The sequence below is a fragment of the Xenia sp. Carnegie-2017 genome, unplaced genomic scaffold (genome assembly GCF_021976095.1).
Source record: "Xenia sp. Carnegie-2017 unplaced genomic scaffold, XeniaSp_v1 HiC_scaffold_14, whole genome shotgun sequence".
Taxonomy (NCBI): domain Eukaryota; kingdom Metazoa; phylum Cnidaria; class Anthozoa; order Malacalcyonacea; family Xeniidae; genus Xenia; species Xenia sp. Carnegie-2017.
In genome coordinates this window covers 8,929,396-8,952,453 of record NW_025813447.1, presented here as the reverse complement: position 1 = coordinate 8,952,453, position 23,058 = coordinate 8,929,396, and the positions used below count along the sequence as shown (strand labels likewise).

Below are 23,058 nucleotides of genomic sequence, written 5' to 3'. Positions count from 1 at the left end.
TTAGAAAAACGCCACAACTTACAATACGAGAGGTTATGAAAGAATACCCTCGTCTTTTTGATGTCCCTGGCATGGTAAAGAAAATTGTTAAACGTTCTTTCGTTATACATCATCTTGTACGGCTAATTTATTCAGGTTGAAATAGATTTTGCAACTTGTATCCAGATGTCGCGGATAATCTTTTTCTGCGATTTACACCAGAAACAGTGGAGAAATTACATTTTTGACAAAAAATGTAGCTCTCTGAATATCAAATATAGAATCAACCATGATCGATATTCTGCCAAAATATGTCTCTTTCTCGTTCAAAAAGAAGCCACTTGCTATCAGTACACGAGACACCCAATGCTAGGCTAACTACACCAAAGAATAAAAGAGTATCGCCATAGGAGAATAAATGTAGCTCATTGCCATGTGGACATAGAAGTTTGGTAAACTTACGGCATTATTCAAATTCCATTCGATTTAATAGCAAAATACAACAGCAAACACACTTCGAAGTTCGTGACTTTTCAAATATTTTAATAGAAATATTTTAATAGAAAATGAATGGTACTAATTCTCTGGGCGTAAAAAATGGTCAGCCAGTGTGACATTGCATGTGACCACATATTTGCCATTTTCTCTGTTCGCCTAACCACAAAATGTACAAATGGCAACTTTTCGTAAGTAAAGATCACGTTACATTTATTAAGAAAATTATAATGCAATTGTGTTGATAAGTACTGGGAACATGAACTGTTTAAAAAAGCTTATTTATGCATTGGTAATTTTAGTGTTTTTGTGTTTACTTGAACGATTTTTAGCTACATTCAAATCTTTCTTGACATTCTCCGATATCTTTCTTTTTGCCAACACTTGAAGCGTCGCATCAGAACAACCGTACAGCCATTTCTCAGGGAGTCCGGACTTCTCTCCAAGAATGAGTCGCCAACGAGTACGCCACATCTCCTCGGACATAAAGCCCAGGTAGAGAAAACGAGATGTCATCGGATGAATGGGTCCACGGCCATGGGCGACGCGGCTGTTATTGAAAATTGCCAAAGTTCCAGCATTGAGAATGACCTTCTGGTGATAGAAGGGATCAGAAAGCATCGACTCTAGCAGCAAAAAGGCTTTATAGTATTTTTCCATTACGGAATGATCTTTGATGCTGTCCATTTCAAAGCCGGAATGCTTTACCGTAAAACGAAGCGTGGGTAATCCCTCAGAGTGATCATATGAAATGAGAGGGGTGGTGAAAACCAAATCGTACTGGTACATGCGCACATCAGCAGGGTCGCATTTTTCTTGCACATTCATACGTCGTCGGCTCAATTGTACAGGAATACTTTGTAACAGATCGTACGCTTCCGGGTGCTTTTTTTGAAGCTCTCCAATGATTCGGAGGTTATCTACAAAGTAACTTTCCGTGTCTTGGATAGGAGCATCGTAATTTATTCCAATCAAACCAGATAATTTATAGGGGACTGGGTGATAGGCAGTGTCAGTGTGCACGGATAGATAGTCGCTGCTGTAGACGTCTCTATCTATGGCCTTTCTTTGAGTGGGGTCACTTGTTATGGGAATCTTGTTAGTTGGATGAAACCGTTGTTGTAAGACACCTATCTGTTGCATGACGTCATCAAGACCCTTCTCGTTGGCTGGTACGTTCACAAAATACACCACTCCATATTTCCTAAGGTCAGTCATCCATTGTTCAAGCTTTTCCGCCCTTTCACTGTAATGATAGGTAACCGGAAACTCAGACTGAGAATCCCATAACACAACTTCAGATGGGCCAACCAAATCATCATTCACACTGCCGTCGTGAGCTCTGAGCCAGGAAGCATCAAAGTTACTGCTGTGGTTCTCCCACTTCACTACGACGTTATGATCTTCACACTCGGCTGACATCAGAGGCGTATGATTGGCTATGAAATTAACATACTCATGCCGACGATACAGCAGTGAGTTGGCGTCGAAAAACTTTGGGTCTCGAACGGCAGACCGTAGCCAAATGTTTGAAAACTTGGATTGTCGTCCATCTTGCCAAACTATTCGCAAAAAATCACGGCAATTCGAAAGAGATGCAACTTTGAAAGCATTTAATATGGAAGACATTTCTTGTCAAGTACACCTAAAACATGTATTGGAATAAAGTTATTCAGTATTGTCATTAGGTGGAAATTTTTGGAGACGCATCTTAACGAGCAACATGCAGATTTCATTTGACAGCTTTGATTTGACAGATTTGAAAAGATTTCGTCAAAGTGAGTTTTTACAAACTCTTGATAAACATTCGTTCTTGGAACTAGTGGAATTCTGATTCTCATGGTAGAATGGTTTCTAGCTGCATCTTGTTTATTATTTTCCATAGTGCCGCCAACTCGTTTATCGGATATAGTCCAGTACTCATGAACATACTATCGCTTGTATTCAACAACATTTCACGAGAGCCAAACAAAATAATTTGTTAGAGTGGAGCTCCCACGACCAAAAGACAGCCGCCTCAATACGGGTTAAGCGGAAAACACGCAGGTATTGGTTGATTCCAACCAGCACTTCCATGCATAAACTATTTACTTGATATTAAAATTGAAAGTGCAGAAATACGCAAGTTCGTGCAAATTTTAAAAAAGCCTGTTTCTAATAGGACTTGCGCACAAAATGCTTGGTACGTCGCATGTTAATTGAAGGCCCGTCCACACTAACGCAGATTCAAAAGTATACGGGTTCGTTTTGTCGGAAACGCATTCGGGACGAAGTCAAACCGGAATGAAAATCAAAATTTGTTGCATGTTTACACAGGACCGGAATGAAATCACAAAACTTTATTCGCATAATGTCTCCTTTTTAGGCTAGTTTCCCACCTGCTAGCCATTTTTTTTAGTAATTTGTTTTCATGCGCATGCGTTGTTGCCATTTCAGACCGGTTTGAACGTGGGTCTGAACGTTAATTTGAGTTTACATTGATGCCGGTTTCAATTCATACCATTCTGAACTCAGTCGGATCGGTTCAGAAGGCGTTGCGACTTCAAACGGCTCTGACTCATTTTCGTAACGGTTCCAAGTAGACATCTACTATAAATAATACTGTAACCGACACGAGCTGGTACCGGTGTGACTTCGTTCCTGTCTCATGTGAACAGGGCTTTAGAGAATCTGTAATGAAGGCCTTGCGCGACATAATGAGCAATGTAGCTCATGCAAAAAAGACTATTCGGGAGGATAGTTTGCGAAATAAAACTATCGCACCCAGAGGCGTAACTAGAACGTTAATTGGGTGCATTTTCATATATTCCGTTGTGCCCTACTGATTTCTTTTGAAAGTGATTTGAATTTCAAAAGAAATCAGTAGGGCACAACTGAATATATGAATATACCCCCCCTCCCCCCCAATTAACCTTCTAGTTACGCCTCTGATCCCACCTAGTGCTTTAAATCAAAATCTTTTAGCCCCACAGCCGTATGTTTGAGCTATTTTATTTCGTCGATATGTAGTCCTAGAAAAAGCTATTTCCACATAACAATCGTTGTCTTCTTAGTCAGACAAATAAAGCATTGAAAAGAGTGAGATCCTCATCTAACAATGGATTAATAATAAAATAGAAGCAAATTTACTAAAATCATGCCATGCTTATTTCGAGTTTTGCATTTGGTGACGTCATCGTTTCAATTTTTATGCGTACCGACCGTCCACACTAGCACAAAACATATGATTCGTTTTAATCCACTTTCGACTGCGTTTCTAAACTTATACGGATTCGGTGGATCCGATCTGCGTGCTAGTGTGAGCAGAAGGCCTAAACGTTTCAAAATGTATAAGGATTTAAACGAATCCCTAGTGTGAACGGAGAGGATCCGATCTGCGTGCTAGTGTGAGCGGAAGGCCTAAACGTTTCAAAATGTATAAGGATTTAAACGAATCCCTAGTGTGAACGGAGAGGATCCGATCTGCGTGCTAGTGTGAGCGGAAGGCCTAAACGTTTCAAAATGTATAAGGATTTAAACGAATCCCTAGTGTGAACGGAGAGGATCCGATCTGCGTGCTAGTGTGAGCGGAAGGCCTGAACGTTTCAAAATGTATAAGGATTTAAACGAATCCCTTGTGTGAACGGAGAGGACCATATATTAACATAAATTGCTATGCCTGGCTAAATTCTTTTGAAACGATTTCACTCATCAGCCTGGCATACCGAAACATATACGTCCCACTCGATTAACGTTCGATTCCGTGGCTTCGTAATATGAAAAACGGATCGGCAAGTCAAAATATTTGCCCTTTTGAAAGGAAATTCACATTTCACAAATCGCAAAAGAACTTGATAAAGTTGCTATACTAAACAGTAGATTTGCTTCAGTATTCATGATATGAATCGAAACTGGCAATTCTATATAATTTAAATGTGCTTGGGTGCAAAATTAGTTGAGTTCTTGACTTCCAATTCAGCCATGTTGGTGGTCTTTCTGATACAAAAGAATATTTTCTCTGTGCTATTGTAGGCATCGGCCTAGGGCGAGCAATGTTGTTCGTTAAATCTCAAGAGAATGGTTGCAAGTCAAGAATATGACATTGTGGGAAAATATCTACATGCAACAATTTAAATCCATTGCCCGTAAATGCGACCCATCCCTTGTAAAGAACCAAATTATTCATTGCCGAACGACAATCGTATCGACCGGGTTTAATACAACTTCTACTATATTTCTGTCTACTTTTATTTAAATGGAATGACGTTAGTTTCAGACTTTCAGTACCTTGATAAATACTCGATTCTGCACAGATTCCGACGAAGTGTTTTCGCCCTTTCTTTCGTTAGTTTTCTTAACCGGACCAGTGCGATTTCCCACCGTGAAAAGAGATGCCAATGAATGCACAAATGCACAACAATACAAAATTGAATTATTCAAATACAAAGAGGCAATTAATTTGTGAAGTTATGGCAACGTTTTCTCTTACATTACAAATTGCTCATTGGATATTGAAGATCCCTATATTTTCTCAACTGTAAGTTGAAGTGTGGAAGTTTGCAAGTGTTTGAATTTATGTATGAAAAATCAAATTTGTTTCCAACACGGGAAACAATGATGCAAGATTAAACATGCAAATCCTATAGTAGTTCATGGGGCAAAGAAGAATTGATAATGGTTAGTGTTTTTATACATGTATAAATGAATAAAGACCCCAATATTGATCTTGCACCTTCTGTGGAGAGGTTCATAGAGATTGCCATCATCACATATCGCGAGTTGTTTCTTGTATAACACGGTAGGCTAGCATTCGTGGACGTGTATGTAGATCATTTCGATAGGATCTCAACTGGAGTGACATATGAAAAAATACTTGAACATGAACTTACATGAAAAGATTTCAATCATCAAAAAGATCATCTGCATGAACCCTGCGCTCACCAGCAGGTTCGAATACTCCAGTGCTGACAAATTAGAACGTGAAAGAAGACGGGAAAAAACAGATTTCAAGAAATACGTTTCGAAGAAGTTGCTTGTAGTAGAAAGTTGAAGCTAAAACTTGTTATACATTGTCGTCCGAACTTTCCTGATAATGTACCATGAGAAGTTAAGCAGTTAAAGTTGCTTTACTATCCATATAATTACTTCCGTTTCTGATGTTTTTAACAATGTCACATCTTAAGAGCCATCTTAATCTAACTGCAGCACACTCACACACACTGATTTAGAGTATATTTGACTGATTTGTTCAGTTTCGACAATTTTGTTTCGATAGATCGCTTCGATATTATATCACACGTAAGAGACTAAGTTTTCCAAAGAACGACTTCGATTAAAGAACAAGAACGCAGAAAGTTATACGTCTGTAGATTTTTATCTGGTAACGCACAATGCGAGCAGTTCATTGAGGGGTGATAACTTGATAGAGGAGGATCCTATGTTTTTTGCCTTCTTGAAAGCAGGCTATAGATGCTAATATTCACCTTTCAACAAATCGTTTAGCGGAAAAGCTTTTCAAAACAATGACAGACACCTTTAGGATAAATACTCTGTTTTGTTTATATCCGCCTTAAAATATGTGCATGTGTATAGGATTGAATTACTATATATATTATATATGAGTAGGATTGCTTATGCGCTAAACAATGTTTAGCGAAGTGTGTTGATAATATACAATTGCAATATTATGCATATATAGATATATACCTACATGTAGGTGAACTCAATTGAACATGGTGTCCTAAAGGTCATCATGGATTAACAGTTTACATTTCCCCCACAAATAATCAAGTCTTCGACGAGCGTACCAGCACGGCTAAGGAAGACAAGCCGAACTTATCTGCTTCCTAATAGCTGCTTCGGGGTGTAAAGTGTGACGTTAGCAGATGGCTTTATCGTCTCCTTAGTCATAAATTGGTATGTGATTGCTATTTGAATGTCAATATGTCAATGATTTGCCGGATGCAAGCGTGGATGTTTAGTTCAATGCCCTAATTGCATGCAGTTGCGCACCTATATATTCATCTAAAAGCGATGTCACGCATTGTTTCCGACTTCGTATTTGAATGTCCACGATACAAGAGAAAGGAAAAGGCAGAGCTCTAGACATCAACGAGTCGGCCGTTTTAGATGGTGTTCAAGGAGCTCGAGTGATTAATTTATGAATAATATACGGACGAACTGTGTCTATAACTGGCAAAGGAGCAGTCTTGCTTCATTACAAAAATGTTACTAACGTCAGGTAATGGTAATTTGATGCAACAAGGTCGTGGGCCTGTAATTGTAATAAAATCGAAGAACTTCTAAAAGTCGAGTGTTGGATATATGCGACCAGCTATTTGTGAAATTGTTGGATTCGTAGTATACGATGAAAAAGACAAGACGAAAATTTAATTGGTGTTCATGTTCTGGGATACGCTCTGAAAGTCATCCCGTCAATAATTTGAAAACGTCGATAAAACAGTTCTTTAGCCGCAAAAGTAAGTGCTTACAAGCAAGTCGTAGCCATTACTAATTATCCCACACTCCTTAACAGCTCAATGCTTTGCGCGATCAGTCAAATGCTTTGCCTACCCGTTGTGTGTTATAAAGCGATATTTGACCACGCTGTTTGAATGCACAGTCAATGTAAACGTGCTACAAATTATAGGTCATTAAAGATTGCTCAAAGATTCATTATAAAATCACTCGCGAGATGAAACATAACATGACTTTAAAAATAAATAACCATTGTCGTGTGTAAGTGCTAACATTACAACAGACTGCTTAATACAAAGAGCGACACCACACAAAGCTTCTGAACGGCCAGATGGAATTCTGTGCGCCATCATCTTATAGTGTTAAACCGGAAACAGAAATGCCCTGCTAAAACCACTCGAATATTTCTACAAAACAGCGTTCCCTCGCTGTAGGGGATACAGCAACAAAACCTACATGGCGCATTTTCAATACCGTTGAGTTTCTGTTGCACCAAAATATAACCCAGCCAAAACGGATAACCGACACCACGAACGCGTCGATTCGGCAAGGTACAATATTTGCTGCTACGGATGGTCGAAAAACATATCCATTCGATTTTTTAAACGAGGTAAAGTGGTGTAAGACATTTTTGACACGAGCGTGTTTGAATATTATCTGATTTAAAGTCACTAGTATTTGAAAGATTTTTACTCTGATCTTCAGCACATATTCGCGATTACAAACCACAACTGCCGTCTAGAATTTTCAGTTAGTCTTTAGCAGATCTTAGTCAAAACTGTGGGCCAGATTGTTGGGACTCAGAATTATCGAGAAGCCGTTCTCCAGCTGATATATCGAGCATGCATAAAACAAAGGTTATTCAAAATAAATTTGATCGCGTTAATCAAAAATTTTTGACAACAACACACAAATGAACTTGAATATATATATATATATATATTTCGATAAAATTGCTGATTATCATCGGTAAATGATTAATGTGAATACAACAAAAAATCCATAAGATACATTATATGATTTGAATCACTTTCTGAAATGAAGGTTTGAATCAAAATATACAAATTTGCATTGTTTTCTCCTTGAAAACTGCGATTTATAGGGGCAATATACTGTAACTTGTGTAGCTCGATTTGTTTTATACGTCTTTACTTATAAGGATATCGAAAAATCGTGTATCGCCGTAATTTTTATCAGTAACATTGTTTAAAACATCGCTAATTTCATAATGACGAACAGGAAACCCTACTTTACAAAAGTCCATCGCACTCAAATATGAAAGATTCCTTAAGAAATTTACGCAAAATGACTTACTTCCGAAAACGTTTAAATGCGCTGTTAATACAGGAAAATGGACTCAGGAGACATAAATCTGATAACTGAACGCGCTCAAACAAATCAAACAAAAAGATAACCGTATTTTGCTTCGCGGGAATCTTCAATACATAACCGTTTTGCGGGATTTTCATTGGCTCTTCGATATTGCCGTGTCTTTGGCAATATTGAAAAGATACTTTGCAAGACACTGGCACGAAATGAAAAGCCCCAAGAAAAACAGTTGTTTATGACCATGTTTAGCGATGCTTTTGATTGCTATCTTTGCTTTACGATTCAAGCCAGACGGCTTCTAACAGTTAAGGTTAGACAGGCAACGTGGTTAGCCAGCACGATCACTGATTTAATATTGACATGTGTTCCAAACAAAAGCGGAGTCTAAACGTAATTATTGCATAGAGTTCCGTTCTCATGCACAGGGCTTTCAGATTCCCATCGCGGCATGGCATTTTAAGACAAGGACGATATCTCACAAACACCATATGAGCACAACAACGGATACAGTGCTGTGACGAATATATGTGTACGAGAGAATTCTAGCAAAGTCAAATGCTTTGATATTTGATGAACAGAGCGCTATGAGCCCCGTATGGTAGTTTCCTTAACTAGACTCTCGAATTTAAACACGGAAAACGTTTTCACTACAGCTATCACTTCGAATTCTAAGGTACAAGTTCGCGCTGTAAATCGCGTCATATACTTCTATACTATAATCACGTGATATACTATAATACACTATAATCACCTAACATACTATAAATAAACTTCTAGATGGGCATACCTTACTTTGACTGACTAAATATTGTAAACCACCGATGCGTTCTTTGTCGTTTCCCCCGGAAATTTCTAAGTTAAAAAGAAAGAGAATTTTGTGTACAGTGATTTTATATTAATGAATATTAAAGTTTTCATATGTTTCAATTCGAGTGCATCAGTAAGTTGTGTCTTCATTTGTTCACAAAGATTATCTTTATACATGTGTGTATTTCACAATTGAGTCGCAGCTTTTTCAATGATGTATGTTGGTAGAGTTTTGTCCGGGGACGTATAAATTAGGGGGAGAGATCTTACGGGGATACGACCCCATGTTAAACATGTGGGGGACACGTGACCCCTTTGATAAATGATCTGAAATCAAATGTGTGTAAATTTAAATTTTATCTTTACAAATTTTAAGTTTACGAGAAACATGACAACTTAATTCTTTGCGCTGTAAAAAGCAAGCTTCTATAAAATATTAATAACTTGTATGTAACACTGAAAGGCTACCAAAAAAGGTAAGGCTAATTTGATTGGGTAACTGCCATTTTCCAGCCGTTTAAAGGATTTGAAAGTTTTAATTTTGCCCTTCCCCCTCCCCATACCCCTTAGTATTGAAGACATTCCCACGTTTCTAGTTAAAAAAAGCAACAATTTATGTACGTCACACTCACATTACCTTTCGTGACGACGGTTTGCCGAATGCAAATGTGTCAAAATGAAAAGCATAATTCAAAGCAAGTCTTTGTTGTGGCAAGCAATTATCATAGGCAAGCAATAAAAAGAATTGCAAAACTTTACCCATAGGCAAGCCACGCATTATATTTTTTCAAATCATACAAAACGCCTAAAACTTAAACTTCTACGGTTTACACAAGTGAATGATCGATAGTAAAGGAGGAAAACACCAAAATTGTAAATTTATGGGTAAGTTAGAGCTTCGAACTAAACTCATATCCAGTCGGCAACACGCTACGTCTTCAAGTTAATGGTTTGAACTTGGGAGTATTTTCACTATTTGGTAAATGTACGGTAAATTTTGGCTAATTGCGATCCAAGTTAGTGAAGTTCTCAAAAGGATTGTTGGTGTTGATGTTGAGCGACGTTTCGACAACTTTACAATGAATAACGGTAAGGTTGTCGAAACAGCATCAACAGTCTTTCTCAGAACTCCGCTAACCTAGACATTATACATCTACATTCTACAAACATGTAACGGTACGTCTTCGATACTTAGGGCATAAAGATGAGCTAGAATCGTGGCCGATTTCTCCCGTTTTACACAATGAGGAAGTGAACGGTCGAGAAAAGGAAAAGGCGCATAAAAACTTCCAAAGGCGATTAAAAGATTGTAGCTGGTACTTCGAATCGACAAGAACACCTTGGTTTGAAATAAGCGAGCCGAATGATGGCAATAACGCAGACAAGAGGACCGAGTGTTTTTCTGAAGACAATTGTGATTGCATTTTGGTCACGTGTTATCAAAGTGTCACGTCAACACACCCCACCAATTCGGTATGTAGCTCACTTGGAGACAGGCTTAGCATTTGGTCCGCTTATAGAGCTTCGGGGACTTCCAGGACCTCTACGGAAGACGAAAAATCGTTCTACGATAACTTATGTCAATTTTGTAAGGTCACCAGTCTCGAACGACGTGCTAGAAAGTACGCTGAATGGAGACGACGCTTTAGCGCAAAGCTAGCCGAGGTTCGGTCCCAGGACGATGGGGATTCGCAGCAATGTACATGCGCAATGGGACACTTGACATTCATGGAATGGAAAAAACTTTATGAAATGGACGATTTAACAAAGCTCTCAAAAACGGATCATGATCACAAATCCGATTCAAATTCGGACTGTGGTATTGATAAGTTCGATATACAATTAAACAAAGGGCAAAAAATATCACCGTCTTGTTCGGTTAACAATTGCCATGCCCACAAATCAAAAGGACCATTGGATTACGCGCCACACAAATCAGACTTATACTTGGATTACGGTACAAATAAATCCGACAAGCATTCAGATTATGGAACACACAAATCAAAGTGCAGTAGCAGCACAGGTTTCCCAAGTTTGACCGTGAAAAGTTCCTCACTGGGCTACAACAGTCTGTCATCACTTCTATACACTGAACAAGATCGTGGAAGTGACTCTAGTTACACGCCATCTGCATCATCGGAATATGAAGACACTTCTCAAGAGAACAGCTGTATAAATGCACCAGCAGACAAAACACGCATGCGTAATACATCACTCGTGATTCGTGGAACGTCTTGTGAAGATGAGGACGATGCCGTTTTCGGTGCATCGATGAAAAACTTGCGCAATTCAAGAAGAAGAAGAAGGCGGAAGGTAAAGAAACCAAATCCAGTTCAAATCACAGCTGATTTCCACAAAGAGTGTTCTTCTTCACCGAGTGTGAAAATTCTGAAAAATAGGGAAGGCAAGGTAGAAAATGCTGTAAATCTTGGTGAAACAGACGACAGCAGTGCCGTTTCCATCTGTTCGGAGAATGTAGCAAAGATACCAAAAGAAAACGATGAGACATTTCCACCTGATTTGCTCTCGGAATTCTTAAACATCGCGCGCACGATTGACGAATTTTATGAAAGCATACACAACAAAAATTTTTTAGAAAATCGAGCGCAGAAAACATCCCGCGACAAGATGAATGACAATCATCTATCTCGTGAAAATGTTGACGACGTTGCTCGGGCAGCAAGTGACTTTGGAACGACGTCCAGCAGTGGCGTTCACATGACGTCAAAGGAAAGCATAGCCGACCAATCCGGAAGCGAGAATTTTTCATTCGAGTTCAGAAACAGAATTCGCAGTTTAGAACGACTATGCTCCTTTGCCGAATACAGTGAAGAAGGGGAATCATCACAGCCGGCAGCAAGCGCTTCGGAGGACCTGACTCAACACTCAGTCTGGAAACTTAGCCAACAAAGCATTAATTTGACGTTGTCACGTAGGAGCCGTTCGAGAACCAGTAGCGAGTCAGCAAGCAGTAGAAGTCGGGTCACCTCTTCGAACGGGTCAGGTTCGGGAAATAGTCGTTGTTCAACGCGGCAGAGTAATTATAAACCTTCCAAATCTGACGTGACATCAACAGAAAACCTGGAATCAGGCGAATCAGTTTTTTCCAGCTCATTAACACTGCCAAAATCTACTGACTCTTGCCAACTAGGGACAAAATGGAGCGGAAGTATGCAATGGGATTATTCAGACTGGGAGTTTTACTACGGAATAAGGTCACGTGAAAATGACCAGGGAACCTCTATAGAGCAATTAGGGACAATTGACGAAGCGCTTCCACAAGATCCACTGGATTGGGACTGGTGATACGTATAGAGGATTAATTTGAGAGAAGATTAGATTGGTTATAACAGAAGGAGAAATCATCTCTATGGGAGTTGCTGATGAAAGAGAATTCACCACAAGAGGCTAGCGATATGACGACGCGCATCCATTTTCAAAGTCATGGGACTAGGGACTAGTGATGACACAGGGGCTGAATTGATCAAGTTCGTGGTCGGGGGTATTCACAAAATAGATTATAGTTTAAAAAATTGTCCGAGAGAAAGTCCATTATGAATTTAAGTTATGTACTTCGAGATTGTAAATAATTTATAGAAAGTAATGATCGTAAGACAAAAAATATTTATATTTAATATGAATATTTAAACTTGTGAGCGAAACGGCGATTCGAAAAATTCCGTAAAATAGCCAATGATATCGTTGACAATCCAATCATCAATTAAATTTATGTAACTTTAAAACAAACCTTTGCAAAGTTGTCTTCATAAGTCGGAGCCTTTAATGTTTTGAGACGAGCTTTAAACGTTTCTATAAAGTAATGCGAAGGAAACATTATATTACATGTCATTTTGTAGACGACACGTGTAATAGCTATCACCGCTTTAGTAGTAGTGTGAAAAATTCATGTTACAGAAAAACTTCTTGTGAAAATGTTTTAAGACCAAACGCCTGTATCAGTAAAAGCTCACTTACACTCACTGAGTGGAGCTACAAAATTCACCTCGTAACTATTTGAAGACAGTGTAAAAGCTCACACTCACTGAGTGGAGCTACAAAATTCACCTCGTAACTATTTGAAGACAGTGTAAAAGCTCACTTACACTCACTGAGTGGAGCCACAAAATCGCCTCGTAACTATTTGAAGACAGTGTAAAAGCTCACTTACACTCACTGAGTGGAGCTACAAAATCGCCTCGTAACTATTTGAAGACAGTGTAAAAGCTCACTTACACTCACTGAGTGGAGCCACAAAATCGCCTCGTAACTATTTGAAGACAGTGTAAAAGCTCACTTACACTCACTGAGTGGAGCTACAAAATTCACCTCGTAACTATTTGAAGACAGTGTAAAAGCTCACTTACACTCACTGAGTGGAGCTACAAAATCGCCTCGTAACCATTTGAATACAGTGTAAAAGCTCACTTACACTCACTGAGTGGAGCTACAAAATTCACCTCGTAACTATTTGAAGACAGTGCAAAAGCTCACTTACACTCACTGAGCGGAGCTACAAAATTCACCTCGCAACTATTTGAAGACAGTGTAAAAGCTCACTTACACTCACTGAGCGGAGCTACAAAATCGTCTCGTAACTATTTGAAGACAGTGTAAAAGCTCACTTACACTCACTGAGTGGAGCTACAAAATCGCCTCGTAACTATTTGAAGACAGTGTAAAAGCTCACTTACACTCACTGAGTGGAGCTACAAAATTCACCTCGTAACTATTTGAAGACAGTGTAAAAGCTCACTTACACTCACTGAGTGGAGCCACAAAATCGCCTCGTAACTATTTGAAGACAGTGTAAAAGCTCACTTACACTCACTGAGTGGAGCTACAAAATCGCCTCGTAACTATTTGAAGACAGTGTAAAAGCTCACTTACACTCACTGAGTGGAGCTACAAAATCGCCTCGTCACCATTTGAATACAGTGTAAAAGCTCACTTACACTCAATGAGTGGAGCTACAAAATCGCCTCGTAACTATTTGAAGACAATGTAAAAGCTCACTTACACACACTGAGTGGAGCTACAAAATTCACATTGTAACTATTTGAAGACAGTGTAAAAGCTCACTTACACTCACTGAGTGGAGCTACAAAATTCACCTCGTAACTATTTGAAGACAGTGTAAAAGCTCACTTACACTCACTGAGTGGAGCTACAAAATTCACCTCGTAACTATTTGAAGACAGTGTAAAAGCTCACTTACACTCACTGAGCGGAGCTACAAAATCGTCTCGTAACTATTTGAAGACAGTGTAAAAGCTCACTTACACTCACTGAGTGGAGCTACAAAATCGCCTCGTCACCATTTGAATACAGTGTAAAAGCTCACTTACACTCACTGATTGGAGCTACAAAATTCACCTCGTAACTATTTGAAGACAGTGTAAAGCTCACTTACACTCACTGAGCGGAGCTACAAAATCGTCTCGTAACTATTTGAAGACAGTGTAAAAGCTCACTTACACTCACTGAGTGGAGCTAAAAAATTCACCTCGTAACTATTTGAATACAGTGTAAAAGCTCACTTACACTCACTGAGCGGAGCTAAAAAATCGTCTCGTAACTATTTGAAGACAGTGTAAAAGCTCACTAACACTCACTGAGTGGAGCTACAAAATCGTCTCGTAACTATTTGAAGACAGTGTAAAAGCTCACTTACACTCAGTGAGTGGAGCTACAAAATCGCCTCGTAACTATTTGAAGACAGTATTTTCCCTCTCCTGATTGCTTGATTCGAAATCTTATAGTAAAAATCTTGCCATCGATGTAGAAGTAAGTTTGCCGTTGAATACAGGGAGTGCAATTTGTAAATCGCACTCAGTAAATTTGAGCGTTTACGTACGTTTAGCACGTGTGTATTAGCACACTTCGTTACTTTTTGTAATAAGTTCTCATATTTACACATTGCTAAGTCACACATCAGCATATTGCTAAACAATGCAAAGTCTCCAGAGAGATTTGCCATGCAAATTCATCCAAAACAAACAATACGGCAAATTGCTTTTTGTTGGAAGGTCCGTTTCTAACGTCAAACTTTTCGTGTGCCGATCGAGAGTAATTAAGACATAAGTTAACGAGTTCAGAGTTTTCTCATCTTTTATTCTCAAGATGTTTGGCAATGAAAACTTTTTCTATATTGTGAGGTGATAGTGACAAGCGATTCTGTCAAAAAAGATTTCACTGCAATTGAACAAATAAAAACCACCAACTGTTTCTGATAAGTGAAGTTGGTAATATAAACTAACTGAAATCGCATTGCATTTGAAGGAAAAAATTCATTTATTCCTTCCAGAGTTGTCTTCTATAATCTTCACATGATTTTATACAACTTACATCAGCTGTTCCTTAGCTCACGCACTTCATCCTACAACAGATACATGTCCCCGCTAACACTAGCAATACTTCAACTTACATCAGTAACACCCTTGTTAACGCTAGTTGCTACTTACTTCTCAGCTTAACTCATGCAATAGCATTTCAGCTCACACCATCTTGATGAAAATGAATACGCAAGCTGTATTTTACACATCAGCTAGATCCACAAAATAAAGCACCACACATATACTATTGTTCGTAATCTTTAGTAGAAAAAGTTTAACGGTCAACTTGGTTATTATAGTTTAAATTCCATCAACGAGTGGTAAGATTTGGCGGCAAATGTCCAACATCACCAAATGTCCTTAAAATTACATTTCCATTTGGTTTTATAGTTAACCATGTTAAGCCACAGTGCCCAGTGCTCAATCTCAACCAGCCTTCTGGCGGGAATTGTAATGCCCTAAAACATAGCAAAGGCCGGTTAAAATGGAACGTTATCTATGGCCTAACCACATGGTTATTAGGTAAAAAGTGAATGCCTTGAGACAAGAGAATCGTTATGTCTGTGGACGTAGATTTTCCGGTTAATAGAAGTCCTGAGAAGGAACGACTGTTGATGTCAACTGACGTTTCGATAACCTTATTGGTCGTCATCTTCAAAGTAATGGTTTTTTTACATAGCACATTTTCAATTTTATTTGTGCAAAATATATTTCAAAAAAGAGAAGATGTAAAAGGTCCTAAATGATAAGCATGAATCTGTTTTTCTTCATATTATACGTCTGAACGCTGATCATAATCTTCCCTGATCTTAATCCAAACCGTAACCCCAGCCTACATCTTTATCTATGCCTGTATCATTGAATACAAACTATAGTAAGTGATGACCTTTCATATGTCAGTAGATGAGACACGGGAGCCGAACACAACAAACGTTATACAAACAAATTTTAGCTAATACTGAAGTATTTAACAATTATTATACCAAAACTTTGCCATTGCTGATATTAATACCAAATTCTCTCGAGTTGCGTTGCTAAATTTCCAAGTTCGTATCTACGCAAAAGCAATTTCAACGTCCGAGTTTCGATGCCTGCTCCAAATTCGGGTTTCGCGACCAATCAGAGAACGAGTCATAAACATGCTATAATAATTTTTGCTTACCTGCAAACAAAGTAACGAATGACATTGGCATGACAAACATAAACTTCGATTGTCTCTTTTGATTGGTCCACGTCAGCCCTGTGCACATATTTCCGAAAAGCTGATTCGATGCGAGCGCTATCTTGAAAAATCTCCTAAAAAAAAATTCACACTAAATACATGGACATCGTAATAGGTTGCACAACAAGACATGTAGAGAGACCGCTGGATTATGTAGTGTATGGTATAGACCAATCAGGAGGTAGCCAGAGCGATAATTGGGGGGGGGATATTCATATATGCATGACATGCCGTATAAGGCTTTTTTGAAATCCATAGATTTTTTACGGAATATAAAATGAATGTATGAATATGCAACTCTCCCAATTATCATTCTGTCTACGTGCCTGAGAGCAATGATAAGATTTAGACAAAGCCGACTGTTGATTTAAAAAGTAATCATAATCAAAAGATCATCGACTATCAACATTTGAGATGAAGAAAGAAGAAAAATACGCCATGAAATGTTGGTTGAATGTAAAAATAAAATAGTCATGGATGATGTATAAATCAATGTGGCCACGTGCGCCAACTTTTAAAAAAAACCCTGGTCTGATGAGCATAGACTCTCTGACTGCTCTATATAGATGGCGAATTCAAGACGATGGTTGGAGTGTGCTCATCTGAACAGACCTGACAAAAAAATTTACGCTCATGGTCAGACTGGTATTTATAGCCAAGAACATGGCAAATAAAACATATAACATAACAAGAAAACAAGTCATGGGCGATCACCTGATAAGTTATTGGTGATCACATGATAAGTCGTGGGTAACGCATTATTTTGAGCCTTGACAATTGAATGCGGTTATACAGTTACCAAGGTTATTATCATTGGAATGGCATGCATGGACTGGGAACAAGGAACATAAATCTATTGCATTCTATCTGTATTGACATAGCACTGGGCTGTCAATGGCAGAACAATTGTCTGCTTTTTGAACAAAACAGATGGTGTGTGCAAAGACAAATGGGATCAGACTCTCAATGATTGCATTCATTTACAAAACTGAGACTCAAATTAGTCAAATGCAAATTGGGCTTGATGCGCTTATCCACCCCTTGTGCACCTCACTTTCCACATAGTTAAGTACATTAAGTAACAAGCGATATTAAATTACCTGCTTATCTGCTCTCCATACTGGAGGTTCAGGAATACACGGTGCTCCCTCTGTAAGAAAATCACAGTATTCATAAGGAACATCGGGCAATGATTTTCTGATCAATTCTCCAGTTTCCTTGGCACGTGTCATCGATGAAATAACTATTTTATCAATTTTTCCATTAATGTCAGTGTTCTGAGGAAAAAATTTCAATCTTTCTCCAGTCTTAATTGCTTGTTGCCTATAGACAATTGCAGAAAACATAGCACTATACAGTAACAATACTTGATTTAAATGAGCTGAAAGTAGAAATATTACATTACTTTCAGTGTGCAAATTAACGGTGTGCAATGTGCAATTTGCACATCGTTTTAGCTAAAATGAAAATAAATGAAGATATGATCTTTGCACTTTGCTGGACAATTTAAGCAATCGTCTCAGGACCTGAAAAAATCATGTGTCTCAACGGGATTCGAACCCATGACCTCTGCGGTACCGGTGCAGTGCTCTGACCAACTTTGCTATGAAGTCACACAGTGGTGAGCAGGTCAATATTGTTGGGCTCATGTTTTCTCGTGAAAGGAATGTCGTATGAATGTTTTATGCAGTGCGGTGTTTGGAATTAAATGAAGATATGATCTTTGCACTTTGCTGGACAATTTAAGCAATCGTCTCAGGACCTGAAAAAATCATGTGTCTCAACGGGATTCGAACCCATGACCTCTGCGGTGCCGGTGCAGTGCTCTGACCAACTTTGCTATGAAGTCACACAGTGGTGAGCAGGTCAATATTGTTGGGCTGATGTTTTCTCGTGAAAGGAATGTCGTATGAATGTTTTATGCAGTGCGGTGTTTGGAATTAAATGAAGATATGATCTTTGCACTTTGCTGGACAATTTAAGCAATCGTCTCAGGACCTGAAAAAATCATGTGTCTCAACGGGATTCGAACCCATGACCTCTGCGGTGCCGGTGCAGTGCTCTGACCAACTTTGAAGAAGTGGTGAGCAGGTCAATATTGTTGGGCTCATGTTTTCTCGTGAAAGGAATGTCGTATGAATGTTTTATGCAGTGCGGTGTTTGGAATTAAATGAAGATACGATCTTTGCACTTCAAGATATGATAAGAGTGCAAAGATCATATCTTCATTTAATTCCAAACACCGCGCTGCATAAAACATTCATAAAATGAAAATAATTGCACATCACTTTTTCAAACGATATGCAAAACACTTCTTATTGATTACTACCACGTAAATTGAAGAAAGTTTTCAAGCTTAATCTTTACTGATCTTTACCTTATAAACGAGTGCGCTGCACGACATTAAAATCCATGTTGACACAATGTCATCAAATTCAAAGACATTGTCACTTTGAGACTGGTAAGTCTGCCAACAGTCAACATACATGGTGTTTATATGCTTATGACAATGGGGTGTAATACATTATTAATGTCAATTTTTGCATTTGCGTTGTTTTGTAAACCGTTACGTACTGTTTTTGATATCATAGCTATTTTGAGTATATTCAGTAAAATCGCGAAACATTTTGATTTTGATTCTTAAAACAAGACAAAAAAACTTAAATAAGCAAAATTTGAAGAAGAAACCAAAGGAAGTTTGATTTTAAACGTGAGAAAAAGAAGCCAAATTTGGCTCAAAATATTAAGAAAAACTGGCAACCTTGATCAGACATACTTTTTGCTTCTACATATTGCTTGTAATATGACATAAATATGATGTTTTTTATCGTAAGTAAACATCAAGGATGTTACTGTTAATAATCAGAAAGCAAAAGTATATTCAGTTATTCTCTTTTCACTTTTGTCTTTCTTGCCATTTTCGTCGAAAGGTTGTAGCTACCAGCAAAGATATTACAGTAAAAAAATGGATGGAAACATCAAATGCTGACTCGTTTGATTACTAGGATGATGGCCAAGTGGTGAATTTATTGCGCTGTAAAGTTTGCACAAAAAAGAGGAGAGAATAACATGCGAAAAAAATTTCTCTCATACATTTGTAACTGGATCAGCGGCTGTAACGAAAAACACTGTCGTAAATCATATGAATTTGTTCACGTTTAAAAATATAAATTTAACAATTAGCGCTATATAAATAATTAACGTAATATCGATTTATTTTGCCTCTAAAGAAACACTGTTGTCAAAAAAATGCACATCGTTTTTTCTTAACTAATTCGCACACTGATTATTTTAGATAAAAATATTAGACTTAGCATTTAAGGACTCAAGTTTCACCACACAGTTTTTGATAAAGATACAAGATATAACTTTTTAGGTTGCTAATACGAAATATAAAAAACTTAAATTTCAATAACGCATGAGATCACTCAATGTAGAGTAGAACCATTGTTGTTGCTATAATAGATCAATGTGATAGAAGACAGAAAATTTTTGTGTTTCCTTTTAATAATGTTCCCTGAAAATCTGCTACAGTTGACAGGGAAATGTAGAAAATAAAGCTTTCATTCATTCATTTTCATAAATACATAACTGTGAAAATCAGCTACAATTGACAGGGTTGGTGTAGAAAATAACGTTTTCATTCATTCATTTTCATAAATACATAACTGTGAAAATCAGCTACAATTGACAGGGTTGGTGTAGAAAATAAAGTTTTCATTCATTCATTTTCATAAATACATAACTGTGAAAATCAGCTACAATTGACAGGGTTGGTGTCGTTTTCATTCATTCATTTTCATAAATGCATAACTGTGAAAATCAGATACAATTGACAGGGTTGGTGTAGAAAATAAAGTTTTCATTCATTCATTTTCATAAATAATGCATAGCATTGAACATTAACTTTTTCACTACCAAAGACAAACTATCTATGTATGTCCTCTATATCATAACTTAGCATTCTTGGACTTAATAAAGCACAAAAAACAAGTATTTACTGTGCTAAATTGCAAATATTTACATATAGATTTCACAGAAAGAAGTATAAGCAGGACATATGAATGTAGCAAGTACACATTGAAAATGGCAAGCATAAATTTCCTTTCAATTACATCTGTGTCGTTGGGGGTCGATTACTACTGAATGGTCAGAACTTGAAATGTTTGTTGATTGCAATTTGCATGCACCCTTTAGCTACAAATTGTGAGCTTCAACAAATATTCATGCTTCCATGAACATTAGTCAACAATAATGTACATTCTACTTCTGAAATTTTTCTTTAAGTTACATGTCATCCTTGTATGAAACCAGTGTGCCAATTGGTTGAAAAAAATGATGTGCAATTTTTTTTGACAAAAATGTTCCTTTGGAGGCATAATCAAATCGATATTAGGCTACTTACTATATGGCGCTAATTGCTAAATTAATTATATTTACGACAGTGTTTTTCTCTACAACCGCTGATCCAGTTACAAATGTATGAGAGAAATTTTTTGTGCATGTAATTCTATCCTCTTTTTTGTGCAAACTTTACAGCGTAATAAATTCACCACTTGGCCATCATCCTAGTACTCAAGCAAGTCTGCATTTAATGTTTCCATCCATTTTTTTATTGTATTAACTTTGCTGGTAGCTACAACATTTTGACGAAAATGGCAAGAAAGACAAAAGTGAAAAGAGAAACACCGAATATACTTTTGCTTTCTGATTATTAACAGTAATATCCTTGATGTTTACTTACACTAAAAAAACATTATATTTATGTCATGTTACAAGCAATTTGTAAAAATAAAAAGTATGGCTGATCAAGGTTGCCAGTTTGACTTAACATTTTGAGCTAAATTTGGCTTCTTTTTCTCATGTTAGGCTTACTTAAAATTGAAATTCCCTTTGGTTTATTTTTCAAATTTGGCTTATTTAAGTTTTTGTCTTCTTTTAAGAATCAAAATGAAACTGCTTCCTGATTTTATCAAAAATACTCAAAATAGCTGATGCCAAAAAAAGCACGTAATGGTTTACAAAACAATGCAAATGCAAAAATTGACATTAATAATGTATTACACCCCTAATGTCATTAGCATATAAGCAACATGTATGTTGACTGTTGGCAGACTTACCAGTCTCAAAGTGACAATGTCTTTGAATTTGATGACATTGTGTCAACATGGATTTTAATGTCGTGCAGTGCACTCATTTATAAAGTGAAGATCAGTAAAGATTAAGCTTGAAAACCTTTTTTCCATTTATGTGGTGATAATCAATAAAGAAGTTTTTTGCATATTGTTTGAAAAAGTGATGTGCAATTGTTTTCATTTTAGCCAAAACAATGTGCAAATTGCACATTGCACACCATTTATTCACACACTGTATGAAACAAGATGTAACTTGTGGAGGGTGGTGTTGAGGGGATAATGAGAGGTCATAATGTTTCACAACTAAATTCGCAATGCATATTTTATCCTTAATTTGAACCCTGCTATTAAAATCCCTGATTTTTTTTCCAAGACTATGGCAAAAATCAGACATTTGGAAATCTTTTGTCAGTTGTTGTTGATTCTGTGCTAGTGGTAAGGCAAAGGTTAACAAAAACATGATCAGTTTATCAGATCAATAGAACCAATGAGACTAAAAACACAAACCTTCCTTTATCAGTCAGACGCTTGTCCTTCTTAGCATTATCATATTCTCCATGACGAACAAACACTAAGTGACGATTTGCACTTGGTTTCTTGGTTTGCTCTTCACCATAACCCTGTAGTCCTCTAAAAACACTTGGTTCGCGAAAATCCCAGTTCTTGTTCCAAGTACGGATGTCATTTGAAAAACCTGACCTTCAAATAAAAAATTAATGAAAAAAATTATTTTGATACAATATAACCATACTGGCTTGCAAATCCTGAATTTTGTCCCCAATAACAGCCTCAAGAAGTCAAGAAAGTGGAAGTCTCGTGAAAGACAAAATACATTGATGACGTGGTCATTGACTCCTGCTGTTATTATGTAGTTCAGTAGTTGCTGCTAGTTCAAACTTCAAAGTACTTACTTTAAAAGAAGCAAAAACTTAGAATGGTAGTTTCCACAAAATTCTTAACTCACCAAATGTTTTCATAGCTAATCTACTAACTGTAAATGTATACATAACGCATAAAAAAATACCTCAGGATTTCTGGACTTGAACTGCCGGCGGCCGCGTAAATTTTCACAAACATTCCATCCCAAAAATCTCTTGTTTTGTAAGCAAATGTTCCAGAAATTAGTCCCGAGGCAGCAAGGACGATACATTTTAAAGATCGCTGCATGTTCAAAACTATATTTGTCTCCTTTTCTGTATCTCGAATGATGTATAGGCTGTACCACTTATGAAACTCTAAAATTGTACTCAAAACGTGTATGTCAAATATGTTGTACTCTCAAAAAATTACACCCGGAATGGTT

At 37.5% G+C, this 23,058-nt stretch overlaps 3 protein-coding genes across 7 annotated transcripts in view; 1 reads left to right on the top strand and 2 right to left on the bottom strand.

The window, feature by feature from the left end:
* Positions 1-12,884, bottom strand: part of LOC124433681 (gamma-butyrobetaine dioxygenase-like) — a 22,496-nt gene extending 9,612 nt beyond the window's left edge. The window contains exons 1-3 of one of the 2 annotated variants that reach the window (XM_046983460.1): positions 12,815-12,884; positions 9,052-9,111; positions 502-2,119 (exon numbers count right to left, since the gene is read on the bottom strand). In XM_046983460.1, coding sequence (XP_046839416.1) covers positions 757-2,103 — 1,347 coding nt within the window. In that variant the 5' untranslated portion in view covers positions 2,104-2,119; positions 9,052-9,111; positions 12,815-12,884 and the 3' untranslated portion in view covers positions 502-756. Of the gene's footprint in view, positions 1-501; positions 2,120-9,046; positions 9,112-12,814 lie in introns of those variants that run through there. The other variant, XM_046983461.1, reaches the window with a different exon arrangement.
* On the top strand, positions 6,360-12,813 carry LOC124433679. Of its 2 annotated transcripts, none has more exons than XM_046983456.1 (2): positions 6,360-6,932; positions 10,262-12,813. In XM_046983456.1, the coding sequence occupies exons 1-2, from the start codon at positions 6,821-6,823 to the stop codon at positions 12,370-12,372; spliced, it is 2,223 nt and encodes a 740-aa protein (XP_046839412.1). In that variant the 5' UTR covers positions 6,360-6,820; the 3' UTR covers positions 12,373-12,813. The 2 variants fall into 2 exon arrangements, with proteins under 2 accessions (XP_046839412.1, XP_046839413.1); XM_046983457.1 differs by lacking the exon at positions 6,360-6,932 and adding an exon at positions 9,816-9,951.
* LOC124433684 (serine/threonine-protein phosphatase PGAM5, mitochondrial-like) lies at positions 12,619-23,058 on the bottom strand. Of its 3 annotated transcripts, none has more exons than XM_046983466.1 (5): positions 22,780-23,058; positions 22,263-22,454; positions 17,721-17,943; positions 16,561-16,694; positions 12,619-12,876 (listed from the first exon to the last, which is right to left on the bottom strand). In XM_046983466.1, exons 1-5 carry the CDS (start codon positions 22,920-22,922, stop codon positions 12,867-12,869), a joined length of 702 nt encoding a protein of 233 aa, XP_046839422.1. In that variant the 5' UTR covers positions 22,923-23,058; the 3' UTR covers positions 12,619-12,866. The 3 variants fall into 3 exon arrangements, with proteins under 3 accessions (XP_046839422.1, XP_046839420.1, XP_046839421.1); XM_046983464.1 differs by lacking the exon at positions 12,619-12,876 and adding an exon at positions 15,339-15,856; XM_046983465.1 differs by lacking the exon at positions 12,619-12,876 and adding an exon at positions 15,571-15,856 and having other exon boundaries at positions 16,561-16,691.